Source organism: Grus americana, chromosome 22, assembly GCF_028858705.1.
Source record: "Grus americana isolate bGruAme1 chromosome 22, bGruAme1.mat, whole genome shotgun sequence".
NCBI classification, from domain to species: Eukaryota; Metazoa; Chordata; class Aves; order Gruiformes; family Gruidae; genus Grus; species Grus americana.
In genome coordinates this window covers 8,780,657-8,803,703 of record NC_072873.1, presented here as the reverse complement: position 1 = coordinate 8,803,703, position 23,047 = coordinate 8,780,657, and the positions used below count along the sequence as shown (strand labels likewise).

At 43.8% G+C, this 23,047-nt stretch overlaps 1 protein-coding gene across 5 annotated transcripts in view; it reads right to left on the bottom strand.

The window, feature by feature from the left end:
* The window catches only part of GPATCH8 (G-patch domain containing 8), a 57,593-nt gene extending 35,482 nt beyond the window's left edge, over window positions 1-22,111 (bottom strand). For 2 of the 5 annotated variants that reach the window (XM_054801424.1, XM_054801423.1), the window contains exons 1-2: window positions 21,705-21,768; window positions 5,844-5,918 (exon numbers count right to left, since the gene is read on the bottom strand). Coding sequence is in view for 1 of the 5 variants with exons in the window: in XM_054801422.1 (XP_054657397.1) it covers window positions 5,844-5,918; window positions 21,705-21,749 (120 nt within the window). In the remaining 4 variants the exon portion in view is untranslated. Of the gene's footprint in view, window positions 1-5,843; window positions 5,919-21,704 lie in introns of those variants that run through there. The other 3 variants (XM_054801422.1, XM_054801426.1, XM_054801425.1) reach the window with 3 other exon arrangements.
* Between the last annotated feature and the right edge of the window lie 936 nt (window positions 22,112-23,047).

Genomic DNA, 23,047 nt, shown 5'->3' with positions numbered 1-23,047 from the left:
AGTCAAGACCAGCTGGGAGATTCAAGAGCGGTGTGTTGTGACTGACACAGTGAAGGGGTAAACAAATGTTAAAGGGAAAAAAGAAAAATTTAGAAGGGTTATACACATTAGCACCACTTTTACAAAGCCACTCAAGAGGATGGTTGCAAGTTGTTTGACATAAATTGGAATTACGCCTGAATATTCTCTCCTGTCTCGGTTCCCAGGAAGGGGGTGGTTTTCCCCCCTCGATCACTTCCATTTATTTGCTTAAGCAGTGAAACTACTTCCTAATTTTAAATATTCCTGAATCGAAATGGAGCATCTTCTGTTTCACTGAAAAGGGAGAAAAACAACCCTAAGAGTTTAATACTAACATCTGGGCTGGGACCTAGTCATCAGTCTGCTCATTTCTAGCCACATTCCACCTTCCTCCTCCATTTCAAATCACTATCGCAGACCTCTCAACAGAGGCAGACTGGCAGGACTGCTCTTTAGCGTAAACACTACCCCAAAAATTAAATTATGGAAGGCCAGGCTTGCAAGACTCCCACATGAGAGCCATTCTACAAAGCCTGGCAGCCCGGGGAGGAGCTGGGGATATTAAAACCAAAATTTGACATGGGGCAGCAAATGTTGCAACAGCTGGTAGCTTTTTTTTAAAACAATTCCATTTTTAAGTGAAAGTTCTGTAAAAGCGTTTCACATAGAAAAGATCTCCTTTTGGTTTTTTTTAAACACCAAACTTCCTGTCAATGTCAAGAACTGTCATTCCCTTTGACTAAATTATCGGAAGAGTTGCAGCGATCCACAAACACGCCAACAGCCCAACGAGGAAATCCCCCCATTTCTCAGCAGAGAGCTGGCACGAGTCTCCTCACTTACACTGTCCGTTTGGAGCTCCTTGTGTTACAGCCACAATAAGTCTCCCAATAGGTGTTTGAGTGAGCAAGCGAGCTCTCAATTACTGTCACACCACTCAAGAGCAGTGCTATCTGTCTGGGAAGACAGTGACAGAGACAGCGCTGGACACCAGACTGCGGGATGCTCAGTGTAGGACAGAGTAGCTCGGCAGGCTCTTGATAGAACAATTTACACCTCCTGGCATTAGTCTCACCACTGTGGAGCTGTTCAGTAGCAATCATTTCTATTTACAGATGGGGAATTTTGCATTACAGATGAAGTGTAACTTTTGCAAAAGCATGTAGGAAATGTAAAGGTCTTGACTTCAAACTGTCACGAGAGTCAGCTAAGCTACTTTGGAAAATCTCATCCAAAGTGACCTTCTCCAGCAGCTGAACTTGGCCTCCCCAATTCCCTGTGCCCTCGATTGCTTTCCATGGGTATCAGTGGTTCCTGATCAGGATATTCCCAGCACAAATTTCTGGCAAAGGTCCTGGCCAATAGAAAAAAAAAAATGCATACAATGAAAAGATGTGTACAAGAACTGAAAGGTTTTGATGATGCTGTATGTGGGATATAATCCGCAGTTGGTGGATTGAGCTGCATTACAGGTAAACCAAAACACTAGTTTTGCCTAATACAGGTTTTCCCTAAGGTCCCCATGCCACCCCACATATCATGTTCACATCATTCATCTCTCGGCATCGGCAGGAACCATACGTCTCTTGAGTGGATTGTAAGCTGTGCTGACTGTGTATTGAGGAATCTATAAGCAAGGATCGGATGCTACTGGGTGAACCCATGCAAACAAGAGGTTGAAAAGATTCCCAAAACAAAACCTATAGCTCACTACAGATGACACAATGAAGACTAGAGAGAAAAGCCAAATAGTAATGCTACACCATTCAGCTTCAAGAAGCACATTATTTATAGCACTGTCCACATATGGCTACTGCTAAATGTCAAATCAGCAGCCTCATCAAATTACACTTTGGAACTAGTGGAGTCCACAGATCTGTACAGATATACAGTGCGACAAAACCCAGCTTCAGCTCGTACAGTCATCTACAATAGCCCGTGATCGTCAAACGACTACCAACTGAAGCCTGAAACCTCATGTAGTTCAAGGAAACTCCTTGTGTAACTGAGCAGAACTGGGGGGGCGGGGGGAGGACATTTGTTAGTTATGACAAGGACAAACTAACAAGCTCTAGAATAAGTGGGGATACGCAGTCTCGCCTCCAACCTGCAAGGGCGACAGCTTGGTTCGACTCCCTTACACTCTGCATACTGCCTGCATGGAGAAGAGCTGCTGGCTTGTGTAGGCTCTAAGGGTATATTGCTATCTCCTACTTGATCTCTACTGCTGGGACAAAGAAAACCATAAATTCACGGCAACAAGATTCGGTAAACAAGTAGAAATAAGGAATTAGCGTGAAGAAAATCTGGATTCTATTAAAGCTGCAATACTTCGTGACTTTCCATTTGAGTATCTGAACTCAGTGCACTTAAAATATTTTAAAACAAATGCATGCAGCTTCTTGAATTTAAAAAAGGGTTAAGTGCTCTGATTTTTCAAGGACACCAGACACCAGTGGTTCCACTGACGTGAACAGCCAGTGTAGTTGCAGCATCTTTCAAACCAGAACAACAAAAAAAAAAAATGTTACTTGTGGGGGGAAAAAAAAATATCAGTATTTGCAGCTATGAAGAGCCCATTGATATGAAATATTTTCTTCAATTTAGTAATGGAAAATAGCTGGCTTCTCATTTAGGCTACGTACATCCACTAGCTCATGTCAGCTCTATTTTCCATAAATGTACTTTGGTTATAGTCGCATGTTTCAGTCCAGACATCTTTGGCCTAAACAAGCTGTACAAAGCAGGATTTCCACAGGAATAAAAAAAATACTAGTAGGCTAATTGAGGACACATTTCAACATTGTAATGATCTGTAGACTCCCAAACCTATTTTTCCAGCCACCTTTGAGTTGCATGCTGTAGCAGTACAGTCAGCACCTCTCAACAGATAATGCTGCAGAGATGGATCTCACTTCAGCGGTGATTGTCAAACATGTGCTTCAAGTGAAACCCTCTGCCCCTTGGGATTTCCAAATGCAAGCTACCTTTAGTCTTTAAAGCATTTTCATATTACTAAGAGGTGAGAAGATGCAAGGAGCACATTTAAGAGAATATACTTAATGGTCTCTTCAGTCTGAAGAGTAACCAAACTTTAAAAACTTTTAACTGGAAAGTGCTTTGATCTGGTATCGTTACAAACACCCTTCCTCGCACAGAGACATTTGTCATCCAAACTATTTCCATAATGTGAAGCATAGGCTCTTACTCATTACTCTGAGCAGATTCCTTTTTAAAGGTCAGATGAATTGCTAACAGAGAACTGGTTAAGGATTATAAAACAATTTGTGAATAAATGTTAATACTGCAAATATTTAGATGTGCGGTATTTGCAAATTATATGCTTGTCCTTACTCCTTCCCTCTCAATTGCAGTTCAAGGATGTTACCCACTTCTAGGTGAGCAAACAGCACAAAATACAAGGCGGCAGAAAAAGCAGTCCGGACACCTCTTTCCTTGTGAAAAATGCTGCAGGAAAGGTACACCACTAACCTGCGACAAGAACACCATTCCTTCTTTTAATGTGTGTAATTTGCCAATTTAAAAAGCACACGGGTCATTAATAGTGTGGAAGCAAAATCATGTTCACAGGAAACTTGACAAAATTATTTATGCTTCCCAGCTACAGATTTTCTTCTAAGACTCAACAATGTACTTGATGAAGATGATGTGAAGATTAACCTTCAAAGTGACCGGTTTCTTTCTGCCACCAGGCTTGTTCATGAGACAAAAAAACCCCAAACACCCCATGCAACAGTCACAGCTTTTAAATTCTGGGACTAGCAGGTGAAGCCAGCTCAAGTGTGCTCAGACACAGAGCACAGCTGCTATAACAATGCAGAACATACATTTACTCAGTTCTGTGACTCCTTCCAAGAGTTTAATGTCCCAGCGTAAGGGTCTTCCACCTCAAATGCTTGTTTCTCTTATGACAGACAAAAGAGTGAAGCAAACTGGATTTTAAAGTCAGAACAATTGAAGGTTTTGACTCTTTCTCCTCCCAAAGAGGTAAGCCGTTCTCTTGTCCTCTCCATCAAACTGTTTTCAAATTTAACCGTAAGGCTGAACTGCACATATTAAAACCTACCAAAAAGCTGTAAAGATTAATAAGGTCCTGATATTTGGATGGTGACATATATATATGAATAAAATATTAAAGTCATAATTGAATTTAATTTTTCTGCCGCAGTTGAACATTAATCAAACTGCAATGAAGTGTTACATCCGCAGACAATCCAAGCTGACCTGTCAGCCTATGTGCCCATGTCACTGGGTCCAGTGTACTTGTTCACGTTTTACACACTTCTGTAGGCATCGCTCCCTTCAGAACACCAAAGAGATGTAGTCTGTGACCACTTCTAGCCCTCTGTTTGGGAAAACACTTTTAGAAGTCAGATAACCAGTCTAGTCTGTAAGTAGCATTTGAATTATTTTGAAATGCTGATTTCCAGCGTGGCACAAAGTAGGCTACCAACAAGTATTTCTCATTATATTTACATAAGGAAACAAGCTTGGCATTTTAATTAAAATCCCCGTATTACAATGTAAGATTGAAGTATTCAGGAGAACATTGAATACAAATTCCCATCTCTGCAGCATTATCTCATGCGTCATCAATTACTGCCATGCCTAAATCTAGCATCATGCCAGCACATTAAGACAGTAGGTACTATATGCAGTGTTCACTGGACCAGAAGAACAGAAATAAGAAGGGGGAAAGGAAACCCTAGAGAAGAAATTAAAAAAGGCAGACCGTGCAATACAAACCAGATCATGGCTGCTTAGCTAATATGGGCCAACTGCTGCGGAAGAAAAATGTCGAACACCCCAAGTTGTGTAAATTTTTTGTAAACATCTAACACGCACACAAACACACACAACACCAACCTACACATGAATGAAAAATATATATTGATCTTTTGCTAAGACTAAGTTTCTTCTAAGTGCAGACTAACATGAAGAAACTTTAACAGAGAACTTAAATTATTAATAGGGAAAAAAAATACTGGAGAAGTACTTTCTTAACAAAAATCTAGTCTTAATCAGAACACCACTAAGTAGCCCTTGATTGTTCACTGCAAGTTTTCTTGCTCTCATACTGAAACTGCAAATGAAACTTAGCTAAAGCTAAGTGCCAAACTTAGGTCCAGTTTAGGCTGAACAAGCTACTGTGCCTAAGACTAGAAGAAGATGCTTTGCAAAGAGAAAAATTTAAAAGCTCCAGAAAGCTTAAAAAGGTAAAACCAAACAAAACTTAATTTTTCCCCATCTTACGGCTGTACTCTCCACACTCAATTCAAAGTAAAGCAATACTTCAAAGAAACTCACAGCGCAGTTTCAGATTCATGGGGAAGGACTGCTATACTAACTTTAATGCAAACATGTTTCCGTACTGCCAGATATCATTCTAACGCTTTTCTTTACCACACCAGTAGTTTTCCAAAAATATAAACTAAAAAAGGATCAAAATAAATTCTACTACACTATTCCATCGGGTTCACATATGAAGTAAACTGATTATTCAACTAAAAGTATAAAAACTTAACAAAATAAATATCTACGAATGAATGTATTATTTTAAATAATTTCTGAAATACCACGTTGAACTATAAAGTCACCTATAGTTTTAGAAGAACTACTTAAAGATTATATCCCAGGCCCACTTAATTTCGGCATGCAATTAACCACAAAAAAAAAAAATTAACCCCATACTGACAAAAAGATGCCCACTCCTATCAAATTTGACTGCATTCACATTGAGTACCATCCGATCATGGCCTAATTTTTGGTGGGTTGATGATGCTGATAAATATGTATCTTACCGATTCTATAGGCTTGTCTAGAGATGCTTGCTCTATCTCCAGGTGCCCTTCTTCATATTGATCAAAGTGATTGCCCTGTAAAAGACGACAACTGTTAGCTCTATGGCAGAGAGCACATTTCCAACAGACTAGTTTCACGATTCGGGTTTGTACACAGTGTTATATTTTACATAGATTTACTAGCAAAACAAATGAGCTTATTAAATATAGCCTACATACTGAATTGAGCTTGTAAGAACAAAAAAAAATTCTAAAAACTAAGCCAATTTTATGATTATCATAAACTATGGAAGTTGGCAAGATATCAAACATTTACAATGACAATACTTTGGGTTTTTCGGTTTTTTTTCTTTAGAAAGTCTATGAAAATGCTGGCCACCAGTGCTGGCCTTAAAACCATACAAGACAAGAATAAGGAGGAATTGACCCCATCACCACCATAAAGGGGTTTTTTTTGTTGTCTTTTCTCTTTTTTTAAAAGAGGAAGGCTTTCCTTGCAGCAGGAAATCCAAATTGCTTGAGGCATACATGTGATTTCACACACCTTAAGTCAACAAAAACCCACAAACCCAGACGAAACCTCTCCCCATGCCCACATCACTTGTTCATGGTGTGGAGCACCATGAATCCTTGAATCTAGGCAGCTGCACAGTGAACTGTTAGTGGAAGTGATCCTCCGACACGCAAAAAAGCTGTTACTTTCACCCCAGAGCAGTCCCCCGAGCCAGCTGACCGCGCGGCCACAGAAGCACATATGGTGGCACAAAGAACATCGGGATTCTCACGCAGAATTGCTTATTCCAGAAGCACCAGCTTAAAGCATTTGAAAGCAAAGTACCTGAAATTGCTACACAAAAAGTGACAGGACAGAGGAACTTGTTTGAGGAAAGAGAGAGATGGACCAAGAGATACACAGGGGAGTACACTCAAAGTGTGCAGATACTCACACAGCAAAGAAAATGCTACAAAGAATGATAAATCCAAGCACCTCACTTCCTTACACTGAGTAACTCCATGAAACATATTTAGTCCTACAGACTGGCCACATATAATAATTAAAGTAGACAGGAAATAAAATAGAATTGTTATTATGATGTACTGTGCCCAGCCTCCACAAATATACATCATACATGCCTCTAGATTGCTTATTTTCTGAAGAGGGCAACCTCTCCCCTACTCAACGGTGCCATGTAAGCACAGTACAACTCACAAACGACAGCCACTGGAGTAGAGACTACAGCCAAGCAACCCTCCTCAAGCATCCGCTACGGCAAAATCCAATCTTCCCATGCTTTTGCCAAGACATGAAGCATACAGCGTTCATGAGCTAGGAAGGCAAATGGCAGCCTCTGTCCTCCAGAGTAACCGTTGGTGCTGGAACACCATCAGTGCGAATGGCTGTTTCAGGGGGAAAAAAAACCCAAACAAACCATCTCTGTTGTAGCTCTGTTGTAATTTCAGAGGTTTCTGAAACCTCAAATTCCTGAAATTGCAAACATGGTGAACCATTTTTGGCCATTTAGTAGGTCCATGGTGTAGCACTAACATCTGCCATCGCTAGCACAGACCTGGAAAGGAAAAAAAAAAAAAATCTGACTTTTCTAGCTGCAGACCTAAAAGCAAACAGGAGAGCTGCCTGCAGCCGAGGTTAGCACAAAACCCAGTGAAGGGGGTCGTTTCACCAGGCTTTTCTACATTCCCTGGGCACTGCCTCAGTGTCACAGCCCTGTGAAACCCCAGGAGGTGCTAAGGCCTCGGCTGCCACCCCCTATTCCTTTCCCATACCCCACAGTGCCACTGAAATCCTTCTGGCTGCTCAGCAAACACCAAACACCTGGCAGCTTTTATTTGCATCCCAGCTCCGCAATTACTTTGAGCAGGAACACCTAGCACCACTGCCAAGAGAAACATGTTGTCACTCTCGTCCTTTCTACCAACACCACCTTCTCCTTCTGCAAGAATTTTAATGAAAGCCAGCATGCGAAAGAGCAAATAGTCGCAACGGACTGCCTGTTGGAATTTTACAAGCCAGACACCAGCCTCCAAAAATCCTCTGGAACGAATGTTCGTATGCAAATCTGCAAGAGACCATCTTGACAAAAACGTGTTGCCAAGAGAACTTGCTTTGATGCTGGTGCCCCAACTGCCAGCCTATACATCATCTGCCGTCCACAACGATAATTCACCCAGGCCATGCTCTGCTCCCAGTAGTCGTGTTTCCCACGGCCTCTCCAGAGCAAATCTGGGGCTTAATCTGCAGGCAGCAATCCACTCCCATCCATTTTTTTTGGACAGCCTTCAAGGAACAAGCTGAAGGCAAACTTACCATGCACATGCAGTCACTGAGCTGCTTAAAAAAGCTAGTAATTCTTGGAGAGGGCACAGTGTAGATGCACAGACTGTTACACGTGTGTGCTGTGAAGTCAGGGACCCCAGTAGGGACAAGACAACATAAAACCTGCCTCAATAGCACAAAGGACATGGCCCAGCTGCCCAAAAAGTAGTGCCCAAGAGAACAAAAGCAGTCAAGAGCGCACACGCTGTTAATGAATTTGCACTGCTGAATGCTAGCAAAAAGACATTACTAAAACTTCATATATAAAAATTAAACCCATACAGCATTTAATTAACAAACACCTGAAACACTCTCAGCAAAAACATACTTCCCCCTCCCCTAAATTCACAATGTGATTTGCTGCCTGCAGATAGCTCAGAATATTCCAACTAAATTACCTGGAGCTGGCAAAGTATTTCTGCCTACTCACCATCTCCTTCAGCACACTGCCTGCCAAGACATTTTAAATGGTTTTTACAAAGGCAAGGGTCAATTCCCATTTGAAAGCACGCCTTGCTGATTTGAGGCTTTACAACTCGATTTTTCTGTGCTTAAAAACGTCTCCTCCCAGAAACTATGCAAAAGAGTGAACACTCACCACGTCACAGCCAAATGCAAAGAAGTCAGAAAGCAAATAAAATCATTTGCTCTAAGTTCTAGTGATCCCACTGTTATGCGCTTTATGTATTTTGGAGTTTGTTTTTTATATTTATACACTTTGCGTTTTATTATCTACTTGATATCTACATTGGGGTTTTTGTTACTGGTAATGGGAGTGGGGATAAGTTGCTTGTTTTTACAAATATCAGCAATACTAATACTAGAGTTTTCAAAACAGGCAGGGTGCTTCCCATCACCTTGAACTCCTGGGTATGCAAATGCCACCCCAGCACAGCGGAACAAGCCCTGGTGGGATGCTGACAAACTGCTCGCTGTATCAGGAAGTTAACTGTTGGCTTGGTAATTTAAGGCATCAGAATAACAAAGTGACCAAACCGAGCTGCAATTAAGACTCAGAGACTGTTCTTTCTTTATCAATACTTAAATTATAAAGGCAGCATTTTCCTTGCACTCAAAAGCAGCTCACCCTGGAAGAAAGCAGGAAGATTATCCAACAGTCATATTGAGGTCAAATTTATGAGCATGTTCAGCCTAAGGAGCAAGGAGAAAAATGGTTCTCGCTTCTAGGACCACGACAAACAGCTTGTTAAGGTGATGTTGTCTGCCATCGTGGCCATCACAGGCCTTTCGGAGCCGGGACTCTGCAGGGCTGGAGGCAGCACAGCCTGTCCCTTTGCTTCCTCATCCCTGGAGCTGGCTAAGGAACAAGTTGGGGGGAATTCCATCTGTTTTCCTTCTTTTCCAATCCTTTAACCTGGCACATCAAATGGATCCATGTAACATTTCTGTTTTGCTGTATCTCAAGACAATGAATCAGAGGAAGACAAAATACTTTAACATTTAAATCTAACAATTAATTAAACCCCAAATGTTGAATCTGTTGAGAATAAACTACATTTCTGACAAACATGAACCATAAGCACAGACCATGTTTTAATATTATTTTGATCTGTGTCTTCTGCAGACTTGAGGGATGCTTCCCTCTTCAGAGGAAACCTTTAAGTGAAAAAAAAAAAAAAAAAAAAGAATTCGATCCCTACAAAATGGATACCAGGCCAGAAAATAACAGCTGCATTAAAACCAGCACTATTCCAAACCTACCTCCAAACCTTCTTCCCTGTATGACTACTACAGAGATATAGTAAAATCCTGGCCCTGTTAGCTAACGACAAAGTTTCCGCCTACCCCCGTGGACAAGCATTTCAGGGCTGCATGCAGTGCCCTTCTCCCTCTCATTCTCTGCCCCTCCATTTTAAAGCTGCCTGTATCAGGCTTCCTCACTTCTGCTTTGTAAAACAAGATGTACTGCACCACTTATAGCACTTTCTTACAGATGCTACCTCCATCCTAAAATAGCAGAGCAAATAAGATGAGAGGCTTCCACTTAAGCATCATTTATTGCTATCACTTTGTGCTACCACAAGTGCTCCGACGCTAGGTGCTTCACTACAAGCAAACTGAAATTCAATATATTTTACTACTTGGATGAGAAGCAAGGACAAGCCTTCCACATCTAAATATCCCTTATTATACAGGACACACACACCATTTAGTTTCCTTGTTGCATTCATCTCCAGGAGCCACTATGTTTGTGTCCTGTAATTTTTTGTGTAATATCATCTGAACTTTGGCTAACTACCCATTTGGGTTACTCACAGTCACATGTCCTCTCCTCCACTTTCCCACTATTTGATCTTTGCACAAAGCTCTTCGCCAAACCTTACATCCTGGAGCCCTCACACACTTAACTGCCGAGTTATGAAGAGAGCATTTGAAAAATCAACTAACAAAAGCTGCCTCCATGAGGGATTTTAGACCTTTCTTCTCCCTTATTTGGGCTGTAAATACTTCGGAGCTCTGGCCCGACAAATGCCATTTTGCCCAAGATTAAACATAGTGGAGTCACTGCATTTTCTGAAACAATTAAAGTTAAATAGCTAAGGGGAAAGAGCAGTGCTGTTTGTTTCTTACTTACAAGGTCCCAAACATTGTAGCAGTATAATTAAAAAAATTAAGAACCTAATCATACTTCCATCCCAAAAATCTTTAGCCACAAGAATTGTTGCCAAAAAATGACTCAAAGTGAAATAAATTTGTTGATTTAAGCCCATCTATCAGAGTAAGTTTAGTAGCACAGAATTAATTCTCTCTCCTGCATGGAGCACCTTTTCATGAAGGTGGGTAAAGACAAAGCATCTAAGGACACACAGATATTACTAGAGGGGAAAAAAAAGCATCTTCACAGCTACAAGGCAGAAGAAAAACATGCTTTCTCCTTCCATCTCACCCTTCCAAAAGGGCGTATCCAAAACCAGACCCAACTTCCGAGCACTGCATTTTCTAAAGTCACCTACAGCATCATCAACACAACGAGGAAGGAACGATGAGTCACTTTGACTGCTTCAAGGCTGTTAGACCTCCCTGGATATTAATTACTGGATGGCTCTTTACAATCTGTCCAAACACAGAGGATATTAAGATGTCAGTGTGCAGAATACATTCCATATAGTGCACATTCCTGATGGGAATTAGTGGTTTCTTTCATGAACAGCCCTAAGTTATCCGTGTATTATTTCAAAAGAAAAGTAAATGTGGCAGTCTACATTTCAGTTGCTAGGCCAAACCCTGGAACACGGTTCTCATGCGGAGATGGGAGAAAACTACAACAAAAGAGCAGTATAATGGAGACGTGAAAGCCATGGTTTTCTTTCAGAACGCCTTCATTCAGCTGTCCTTTCAGTTACTGCTCAACAAGAGAGCTCAGTTACACGAACATTACTATTAAAGAAGATGATGTAAGTTACAAAAAACAACAGAAGTCAGATACGAAGAGCCTAGAATGACAATACCTGGGGAAAACGCTGCCTGCTCCACAAGTCACAGGGATGATGCCTTCAACGGTGTGATCCGAGTAAAATAAGAAAAGACTCCAGCATAAAACCACACGCCTATGCCTAAGAGCGCTAAACCCAGTGATGACTGGGGAGGGAACGTGCAGAATGTAGTTGCTGAGATGTCAAAGCAGAAACAATCTATTTATGTCCATAATTTCAGGACCAGCTTAGGAAGGTGCACAGAAACACTTGTTCCCATCACCATGCAGATAAGAATCTAAAGAAAGTAATTTTGCGGAAAAGCCTGACTCTACTCACCGTCGTTATTTCTTAAATGCACTGAAAAAGAGCACGGCGTGATCATGATTGCTTAACTGCACTTGAAAAAAGCACAGTGTGCTCTTTAGGTATTCAAAAATTAGTTTTACACTGGTGGAGTATCAGGAAAAGACTCAAAAAACCCCACGTTTCTATTGCATTTACTTTAGAAAATGGATTTTTAAAATACTAATGCAAATCAGCACCACTTGTGCATATTCTATTTATCTGTCAGTTCAATCAATAAACCTTAAACTCCCCGAAATATTAAGCCATAAAATTCAAGGCTGTTACCCACAAAAGTGCCACTTCAAAACACTTAACCAAGCCCACTCCCCATTCCTGAAAGCTCTGAAGGCATTAGGCTGTAAAACAGCAGCTGAGACACTGAGAATATCTAAAAAGAGAAATGAGTACCCACAAAAAAGGCCATTTTCTAGTGTAAATAAAGCCATGGCAGACTGCATTAGCTACAAATCACAGAATATTTTGCAGTGCCCTCTGGTCTCTGCTCCCACAGCTGGAAAGTACAGCTGACATTTCCTGCAGCCGTCCCAGGACGGGTCAGCACAGATGCAAGGTCTCAACGGTTGAGCGCAGGAAGCTCAGGCAGCATCTAAACACAAGTGAGCAAATGTCACCTCTCCAAAATCCTCGCTGCCTGCATGCACATGGCACCTTCACGGATGAAGAAAAAAAGACTCTGATTCCAGAAGCATTCCTATTAAATTTAAAATTTTATTTTTTACAGGAGGAGCTTGAGCCGCTACAAGACCTTTAGGAGGACAAGGCACCTTAACGTCTATTGGCTTTTCCCAGAGACAGCTGAACAGTTCCTAGCACAATTCTTGCAAGCCTTCCAGATCCAGGACACCTGCACGAACTTTGCTAGTCCAGCACCAGCGCAGCAGCCAAGCAAGACAGACACAGCAATTCCTCTGCAAGGACCCGACAGAGCACCAGACTCTTGCCTAACCCAAAGACTTGGAATTTCAACAAGCCACAATCAACATTCACCTCATTTTGTGTTGCATTATGCATCTAGTCCTCTTTTTAAAAATCTTTCTGGCTTGGTCAGCTGTTACCAGACCTGCCAGTCTTGCAGAGCGCTGAGCTGGACTGGCCCACCCCTCCTCACACCGCCTGAAGGTGTTACATACCACCCGGTGCAGCTATAGGGTTACACACGGGGCAGAGACCTGAGAAGAGAAAACAACTCCAGGCAAGGATCAAATATGAAAGCTTTAAGTGACAAGGTCTGCTAGTACTATCTTTTATTTTATTTGTGAGGCTCTATCAACTACGTCATCTGCTAACCACACCAGTAAATTTTAGCCAACGCAGATGGGAAAGGGAAGATGTTAAAACCAGCTCCAGCTTACCATACCTAATCAGGTGTTTATTACACACAATCAAAACGTAACGGGTTTATAATTTCTCTGCAAGATCCATACAAGATCCTATGTACACTGACTCCCAATTTCAGACAGTAATTTATGCTGCCCTTTCAAGCTAAGCAGGACCTGACGACTCCAAAACGTAATTGATGCAGACAACCATGTTGATGTTGAGAAATCCATCCAGAGAATTCAAAAACAACTCCAGGAAAGCATTGCTTAGGAGTGTTTCTTGAATATTCATTATGCACCCAGAAGAAAATACATTTTTAAGACCAACACGCACCTAGAAGATGACTCCATCCCACCCTGCTCGCACTGGAAGCTTTCTTGGATAATTTTAAAGGCCACGTGGTTTCTCAAAACTATAAAAAGCTGTACTGGTACCTGGAAAGCCTTTGTTAATGCTTCCCAGAACAAAATCATCCTTTTTCCTGTTGTTCCCTGTAGAGACTGTGAAGACACAAAAAAATGCAGTTATCCTTTCCTAGCAACACAGAAATAAAGCATTCACAAACAACAGCCAGCGTTCTCATAGCCTTCCGCACGTTATAAATCGCTTTCCCAGTCCCTTTCCTGTAAATAAGCAATACAGGCAGGACAGTACGGACGCTGGCATCTTCACACCCTCTGAAATAGCTTAATATTTACAGTCAACATCTTGTAAAAGCTGCAGCAAAACCTCATTGTAGGCAAACGCACACATCAATTATTTTGAGAGTACTTAAAATGAAAATCCTCTCAAGTCAATACAACAAAAGCAATCACTTAAGATTTGGATATGAATTTAAATTGGCAAGTTTTGAAAGAAGCACCTTGTAATTACATGTTGAGAAGTTGATGGCACCTTTTGTTTACCAAACTAGAAGTTAATTTTGATGGCAAAATTCTAACTGTTAAGTCCAAAAACGCTGAAAAAAACCACACACTAGAACACATTCGAGACTACTCATAGGTCAAGAGCTTGAAACCAGGAAAATGTGCATATAAATACCTAGTTAGAGCTGTCCAATTAAAAACATGTTCTACAGTTGAGAGATAAACAGCTTGTACAAAAAGGAGTGGAAGCCAGAGGCAGGTCCCTGCTTCGCTATGCTTTGCATACTTTGGCACCAAACAAGAACAATTTAATGTCTTTCAGATTCCTTCTGCCGCTACCAAGGCCAGCTATAAATCTGTTCCAACACACGAGGGATGCTGTTCAGTTCTTCAACGCTTCCAGCAACCGTACCGAAGAGTATTAGCACTGATCTCACTCACCCAATTTTCTCCTCGCCATTTTTTAACATATCTTGATGCAGAAAGATGCTGCAGCTTCCAGCACCTGCATCTTCATGACTAACAAGGACTTTCAAACAAGATACACACAGAAAATACCCTGACAGGATAGGGTGCTAATCATTTAATATCTAGGGTATTACTTATTTATCACCGCAAGCTTCCAAGCTTTCGTAGTACGGTCTTTTTTCTTTCTTTTTTTCTTAATACAGTGTTTGTCTTGATAAAGGATTGTTTTTAAAGCAAAACATCACGGAAAACCTCACTCAGGAGCAGATTAACTGGATTCAAACTCATAACTCATCCCACGAGACTCGGTACCATTCAACATTTTTATCAACAGAAGGGAAATAGAGCAACTGCCGACTTGGTTTGCAGATCATGAAGCCCAACAAACAGCAAGCAACAATGTGGACAACGTGTTTGTACAGAGCAATCTGACCTGTGCAACAGCAGTCTAACATAAAGCCTGTTTCAGAGCTCTGTACAAACACACCTGCAGCACAGGGCTGCACCCGAGCAGGCAGGAGAAATCCAAGTTAAAACCTCTTCATGCAATACGGTAGCAAAAAGGATAAAAATGAGGAACAGCAAATAATAAAGTAGTAAAGAAGATGTTTATCTCTGTATATTTACAGATGGAGTCTAGAATAGACTCCTCTCTATGCAAGTCTTCTAGTCACAAACGTGGAAAATTTTAAGACGCAGAAAGCCATAACAATGCAAATGGAATGGCAAAATGCCCTACAATAACAGAATTCAGAGATCAGACCAGTATGGCTCTCGAAAGAGGTTAGGACTAAGACAGAAATGTTATATATGCCCTCACATAAGAAAGGCAGCGTACTAATGTGTGCTTTGGCATAGTAGAGAAGGACATAACAAGAAACAACAGCTAAAAGCTGAAAATAGAAAAATCTAGAAGGAAAATAAAAGAATACACATCTTTCAGTGGCCAAACTACCAGAACAATCTACAAAGGAAAATGTTCACCATCACCAGCTGTCCTCAAGAGAAAGAGATACTGCAAGCCAAACACTAACTCCTGGACTCAAAATTGGGTCAAATGATGGAAACTGAAGGGTGATACCTGGATATTTAAAGCAGATATCCTAATATCAACTTCTGGCTTTAAAACCGTGAACAGCTAAAATCTCAAATTAAGTAATTGCTTATAGAGCTGCTTGAAGGTGGAAAGTACCAATAATTACTATGGGTTTAAAACTGTATGATAGAAAAAAAAAGCATATATGAACTGAGGAAATGTTGGCCAAGTACCGCAACAGTGCTTTTTGATCGGATTAACTCCTAAAGCTCTACATCCCCATGTAGTGGGTGTTAGGAGACTAGTTAGGAGGGTTTGGGTTTGTTTTGGAGGGGGTGACTCAGAAGAAGCTGAAATAGCTTAGACACGGTTTGTGGGACCGTAGAATCAAGTGTTTCCTTTCTTATCCGGTTAACCACAGCAATAGAGAACATCACTGCACGCGAGAAGTGACAAAACAGAGTAGGGAAAGGTACAACCAAGACAGGAAAGAAGGTCTATATAAAATTAATTTAACCATGAGTTCCAAAAATTCACACTGAAGTTCAGATTCTCCTGTGATATTCTAAAAATGGAACCAATGCTCTTCGATCTACTTTTAAATGCATTTTCTCCTAGTTTTATCCTCCCTTCCTTGCTTACACAAGCAAGCAAAAATCAGTCACAGTTCTGATGTTCCTACTTTTGCTCAACTGAGAGGTCAGCACGGATTGCCAAGGAGGTAAGAGCAGTGTCCTTCCTGTGCTGTGCCCATACCAGAAATTTAACCCTAATCTATTGATAAATGAGGATCTCTAAACAATACTCATAGATTTTAGAAAATCTAAGATTAATTCTTCAATTAGAAAACATGTCATGAAAAGGGCTAACCCCTGGACTGCTCTCAACTACATTTGTGAAAGACAAATTCATGCACCAGGATCTTGCATCGGTTGGAAGCTCAGGATATTTTGCAGAGGCTCCAATCCTAGTCTTTCCCTCGTTCCCCCACATTAACTTTTTCTTCTCCCAATTAGTAAAAGTTAGTAAAAGAAAATGACCCTATTTATTTCCTTGCAGCACAGAGAAAAGCCATCAACGTACTTCGCCACATAACCCACGAGTAGTCACAGCCTGCTGAAGGATATAAAAATCAAATACGTTTGCCTTAGGCAGCCCCTAAGAAATGAATTGAAGTTGAAGCCACTGACAACAGGCACTCATTAAAAGGACAGATTTTAAAACTCCACGCTGTCGGCCCAGATGTCCGGTAAGCCGGACTGTCTAAGCTGCTTGGGAACAAAACTTATCCCTAACATTCTGCCAATTAAAAAGCATAAAATCCCCATGCCATCAGCATTCAGCTCAACTTGCTGGAAGTGGCAGGACTAGAAGCATGGACCAGCCATAACAGCAACATGCTCAGTTAGCTCTTCAAATCCTTTGCGGGGGAAAAAAACCTCAGCCCATCTTCTTGGCATAAGCAAGAATACGAGAACCAAGGTTCAGACTGGCCACATTTCAACCCAGTTTAGAAAACCAGGCATTTCTGCTTGATAGAAGTGTTATTCGATACAACAAACTAAAAAAACAAGAGACAGAACAGTTTGTGTTCTGTCTGGCTAATGATGCAAGTAAGTGCAATGTACGTAGGAAGAGGAAATTATTGTACACATATACACATATGGCTGGTAATATTTCTGCTTCAACAATGAAAAGGAGAAAGATAGATAGAGCAAGAAAACATTTTCTCAACATCCGCAAGTAACTGGGAGCTCCACTGGATCTCAGCAATATGGAGACATCCACGGTATTCATTCTTTGAGTTCAGTATAGTTAATCTAAAGAATAAAATTATTGCAATTACAAAAATCACACTAAAAATATATTTACTTATTGCAGCAGTCTCATGTATTCACACAGGTTTCAGTAATGCTTCTAAAATACTGTTAGCGTAGTCGACAGCTTTCGTTCATAATTACTTGAAGTTACAATGGTTCACAAGTTTGTCTCTGCCGTGGGGAAGCCAGTCAATCAAGGAGACGGCACAGGCAGACAAGTGACAGACATCCCTGCGACAGATAAGTAGGACGATCTTTTAACCAAAGGACTAAGCTTGTCAGTGGCCCACTCAAAAATAACCCCTCCTGTAATGGAAAAGGGAAGAAGGTTGGGATTTACTTGGGTAAGCCATCGAGCAGATTGAACTTACCATTTCAAAGCCTAGAAAGAGGAAAGAGAAGGAAGATCAGTAATATCCTTCTTCCTTCGGTAATTCATTTCACTGCCTAAAGTCTCCCGAACAAACTGCTGTGCTGCCCTGGTCAGGGAAAGATCAACTATTACTGGACAGAGGAAAGCTAAATGCCTTTCACGGGAGCTGCCCTCAGATTCAGCACCTGCAATATACAGTCAAAAACAGGGGCTTTCCCTTGAGTTTTTCTAAGGTTTGGGAGCACACAGCAAAAGGAGCAGAGCTTCTAAAGCTACACAGCAAAAGGCAGACAATCCTATTAAAAACAAAACCCAAAACAATCAAAAAGCCAAAAGCTGCTTAATCACCTCACTGCAGCAGTATCTTCGATGCCATTTCAACTTTCAAACCATCCTTAGCTTTAAGGTTCTTTCCACCCTATCACAGAGAGGACTGAATAATTTCAGAGTACATAATCTTTCTCCTCCCCCTCCATACCATGATCTTTACCCTTAAGGATGTCTGACCTTCTTATCTTTATACTCGCTACTCTTTTCCACAGAGTTACTCCTCCATTCCCTCTGCAGCTTTCTTTATACCCATCGCATTGCTCTGGCTTCAGTTACCCACTCCCTCTTATTTCTCCAATCCTCGGTTGATCCCTCGGCTCAACAATTTTTCTCCCCCCATCACCTTTTTATGCACTTCAGACCATTCATACCTCCTTCTTCTCAGCTGGTTTAGGTCCTTTCTTTCCTGAACCTGTTTCCCTCCAGTGCTGTACATTTCCATCCCTGCCTTCCCCAACTGCACCGAGCTTCCTTTAGTCAGGCACAGGGGAGGAAAGGATAGCTCTCAGCAGCTCCCTCACCTTTAATCCACTTCGCTCCAGCATACCAGAAGCTCAGAAACCTGAATATCACCTCTGCTAATACCACGTTGCTAACCTCACCTCTCCCCTGCCCACATCAATGCTCACCTCATACTCTTGCCCAACTAATCCTCCCAAACCCAGAATCTTTCCAGTTTCTTTCCAGAAGGAAGGCCGATAACAATACAGACACATATAAAATGCGGGGTTTTTTTAATCCAGTAACTATCTTCCATTAGCCACATCACTAATCCCAAGGCATTTGCCTTTCTACTAAACAGCTAAAAGGTTCCTTTGACCCGTACGCTTTACTCCTGACCTTTTGTTTCTCTTCCTCTCTTGAGATGGTAACACATCCTTTTACTTCATCAAGAAGATCACAAGTAGATCACCCAAGAATGAAATTCAAGGGATCTCTGCAGCCTTCCTCCCCCTCACCATGCTGCATCCATCCCCGCTTCAAGCCGTGTAATTTTAGAGCACCGTCTCCCTTTCATCGTGCCTACTTGGGTCTCAACAGACTAGCAGCAACGGGGGGTCACATTTCTACTCATACTTGGTCAAATGACAGAAATTTCACCTGCTGAAGCTTAGAATTAAAACTGCTAGAAATTGCACGGAAATGGCATTCTTAACACAGACAGAAACACTCCTACGAAGAGAGTCTACATATGAATTTGTGACTTCGCACTAACAGCGCATCTTATTTTTGCTGTAGCTTTGAGACCAGTATTTTAGAGAGATGCTCAAAAGCTGCATGCTAAAGGCAGGCATATTTTTACCTATGCTTAGCAACAGTCATAGTGCAGCTTTCACAGCCGACCTGCAGAGCGAGCCACTTCCTTTATCCCACATCGGTGTTGTATCTCAAGCGACCTTTGTCTAAATATAGAGGGAAAAAAGTCAAAAATCTTCTTTGAAAGCGATTTTGATGAAGAAGAAGGAAAAATAAGGTTCAAAAAGCCTTCCTCCATCAGACTGACCAACTGTCAGGGGTATGTGCACAGGCACTTGAGCTCCCACCAATTCAGTGTGACCTTGGCCAAGATACTTGGGCCCAGTCTCCCTCTAATTAGCTTTTTCATAGCTCACCGTTTTCATGTTCAGTCCTCTGCAAGCCTTAACCAACTCCAAATTGTTCTTCCCAGAGGACCGATTCCACTTTTCCCTCGAAGGAAGCTTTAACGCACAAAATAAAACGTTTTCTCACTGGCAAATTTTGAGGAAGAAGAGAGGAGTTACCCTACTATAAAAACAAGCCCTACCTTTATATTTTTTACTCTAGTCTATGGAAAAAGACAACAAAAAATTTGGCACGGATAAAGTTCCAATTAAAAACAGCACCCTTTCTTAAAGTCAAGAAAAAACAGGATTGTAACTGGGTGATTGTTTCCGAGCCTTCTCGGCAGCTTTTAAGATTTCGGCATCGGGTAATGGAGCCCTGTTTCCTCTCTGACATCACTACAAATTCTCTGTGCATGACCAGAGCAATGACACAGTAACAGGTTTTGCTGCTACAATTATTTTTTTACGTAGAGGTTGCCCCACAAAGGGACAAGAACAAGGACACTGAGCAAAAAGCACATGTGAACAAGTTGTGTAATACACGACTGCAGAGCTTAAACGTTTCTTGGGTATATCCTGCAGTACCCGACTTGTTTTAGGTTCCCCATCTCTCTCCTCCCAAAGCAAACTATTACAAGAAATGTATTTTCAAACCCAAGATCTGGCTCACTCCACTTCCTGAAACAGGAACTTCAAAAACTAAATCAGACCATTTCAATATTAATTAAGACTCATTTCTTCACGTAATGAAATGAATGATGCAAATCAGTCCCCCTGTTTAAGGGTGCGTTAGGAAGCCATGCCTACAGTCCACAGATAAGGTAATGCAAACAGTGCAGTCAACCACACTGATATATATTTTCTCGGGCGTTTCTAACACAGTTTAATAACAACTTATGAAGCGTGCATCCCCTAAAACATCCAGAAGGAAAAACACAAATTAATTACGACTGGACACCCTGACTGCTTTCAAGACTGCACCTTAACGCTACACGAAGTAGAATTACGCAAGCTCCGCAACTATAAAAAACCCTCCCAGATCTTTAGCTGAAAAGCATGAGTTTGGGTGAAAAGCACTATTCCAACTTCGGGCTCCTGAAACAAGGACGACACATAAAAGCTCATCAATAGCTGCTCTCCAGCTGCATTTATTCTCACTCCTTTTGTTTTTCTTTCTAACATCGAGACTCTCGCGGGCTGAAGTCAGAAAACAAAATGTCATTGTTTAAGCTTAACGAGTCAACGTTAATTTTTCCATTACTTATTTAAATCCCCTTTAAAACAGCAACAGTGGCGTTAATTACGTCGAAATACTAACGCTTTCTCGGGGGGAAGAAGAGGAGGAAAAGGCGTTTTGCACAAAGGGGGTGTGGGCACATCTGGGGGCAGCCGGAGAGACGGGGATGCCTTGGCCGGGGTGGGGGCAGCCCCCAGCCGGGGAGCCCCGCGGTGAGGCGGCGGCCCGACCCGCATCCCTCCGGGCTGCCGCTCCCGCCCCGCCTCCGGCCTAACAGACCGTAAAAACGACCGGAAAAAAAAAAACAAAAACAAAACAAAACAAAAAAAAAACCACAAAACCAAACACACACTAAGCCCCACGCTCCCGCGGGTGAGGGTTACCTCAGCGGGGAAGGGAGCCCCCGCCAGCCCCTCCGCGGGGGACGCTCAGCCCCGCCGCCCTTACGCCACGGCCGGCCGCTGTCCCCCTCCCCGGGCCGGCCCCCTCCCGCGGGTCACCTTGACAGCCCGCCCCGGCCCCCCGCGCTCGCGTCTTTGTGTCGTTACCGGCCGCCGCGGAGCGCCGGGCCCGCGCACAAAGCCCCGGCGGGGTGAGGAGGGAGGGGGCGGCCCTCCCCGGCCTGAGGGGGCCGCGGCCACCCGGGGTAGAGTTACAGCCCGCCCGCCCCCGCGGTGCGGCCGTTACCTGGAAGTCCCTGTCCTCGTTGAAGCGGGAGAACCTGTCCGCCATTTTGCGCCGCCGCCAGCCGCCTCGCTCAGCTCAGCTCAGCCCGGCCCGGCCCGGCTCGGCCCCGCGCCTCCGGCCGCCTTCCCTCAGCGCCGCCCGCGCCGCGGCAGCGCGCCCGCCCCGCCCCCGCCGCACCGGGTCTCTCTGCGCATGCGCGGCACGGCAGGTCACGTGCGCGGCCCGGGGACGTCCTCGCGGCGGCACTGGAGCGGTTAGCTGCTAGGGGCCGGGCGAAGCTGCAAGCGAGAGCCAGCCCGCTGACCAGGCGGCTGCCGGAGCACCGGAGGGCAGCAGGCACCGCCGGCTGTACCGTTAAGCCGCCTCCGCTGCGGCGGGTCGTGTGTGTGTGCGTGTGTCCCCCGAGCCCCGCTGCGGTTCGGAACGGAGAGCGCACCACGCATGCGCGGACTCCCCACCTGCGCGCGCACCCTGACATCCAACGAGGGCGCGAGCTGCTGTAGCACGGGGCGCCCGGCGTCCCCGGGTGCCGCTGTGCGCATGCGCAGAGTCAGGCGGTGAGAACGCGACCCGGAGGACAGGGGCGGGCGCGATCCCCCACTTCAGCCTTCCCGCACTCCCGGCCCGAGCCAATAGAGTTGCCTCAGCCTTTTGAGTGATGGCGTTACGAACCAATAGGAACACGGGATCGCCACCGCCCCCTGGCGTGCGCCGCGGGTCACGTTGGTTGCTGAGGGGGCGCGTGCGCAGACTCTGAGGGGCCCGGGTGGGATTGGGGTTGGGGGGGCGATGGAGCGGCCCAGCACCCTCGGGCGGTGGGGAGGGCCCCGGCCCAGCTAGCCTGGGACCGGGGCTCAGCCCTGAGGCGGGTGATGGGACCGGGGCTCAGCCCTGAGGCGGGTGATGGGGCCGGGGCTCAGCCCTGAGGCGGCTGACGGGGCCTAGGGCCAGCCCTGAGGCGGCTGACGGGGCCTGGGGCCAGCCATGAGGTGGCTGATGGGGCCTGGGGCCAGCCCTGAGGTAGGCCATGTTGCCCAGTGCAAAGCCTGAGCTGGATCATGATGCTTGGAGCCAACCCTGAGGTGAAGCACAGTGCCAGGGGCCAGGTAGAGCTATGCTTGTAGCCCTGCTCCCACCCCAGGCCTTCAGCCAGGCTGCAAGGGCTTTTCATCACCCCTGAGCAGGGAGACGTGTGCCTGGCTTGTGCAAGCACAGCCAGGTCCCCGTATGTGGTGGCAGAGGAGCAGTGCCCCAGGCCTGCACACAACGATGCCTGGGGTCTCTGTCTCACAGCAGCCCGCAGGCCTTTGAGCACAGGGGCCATGGCAGATGAGGCCCTGCTT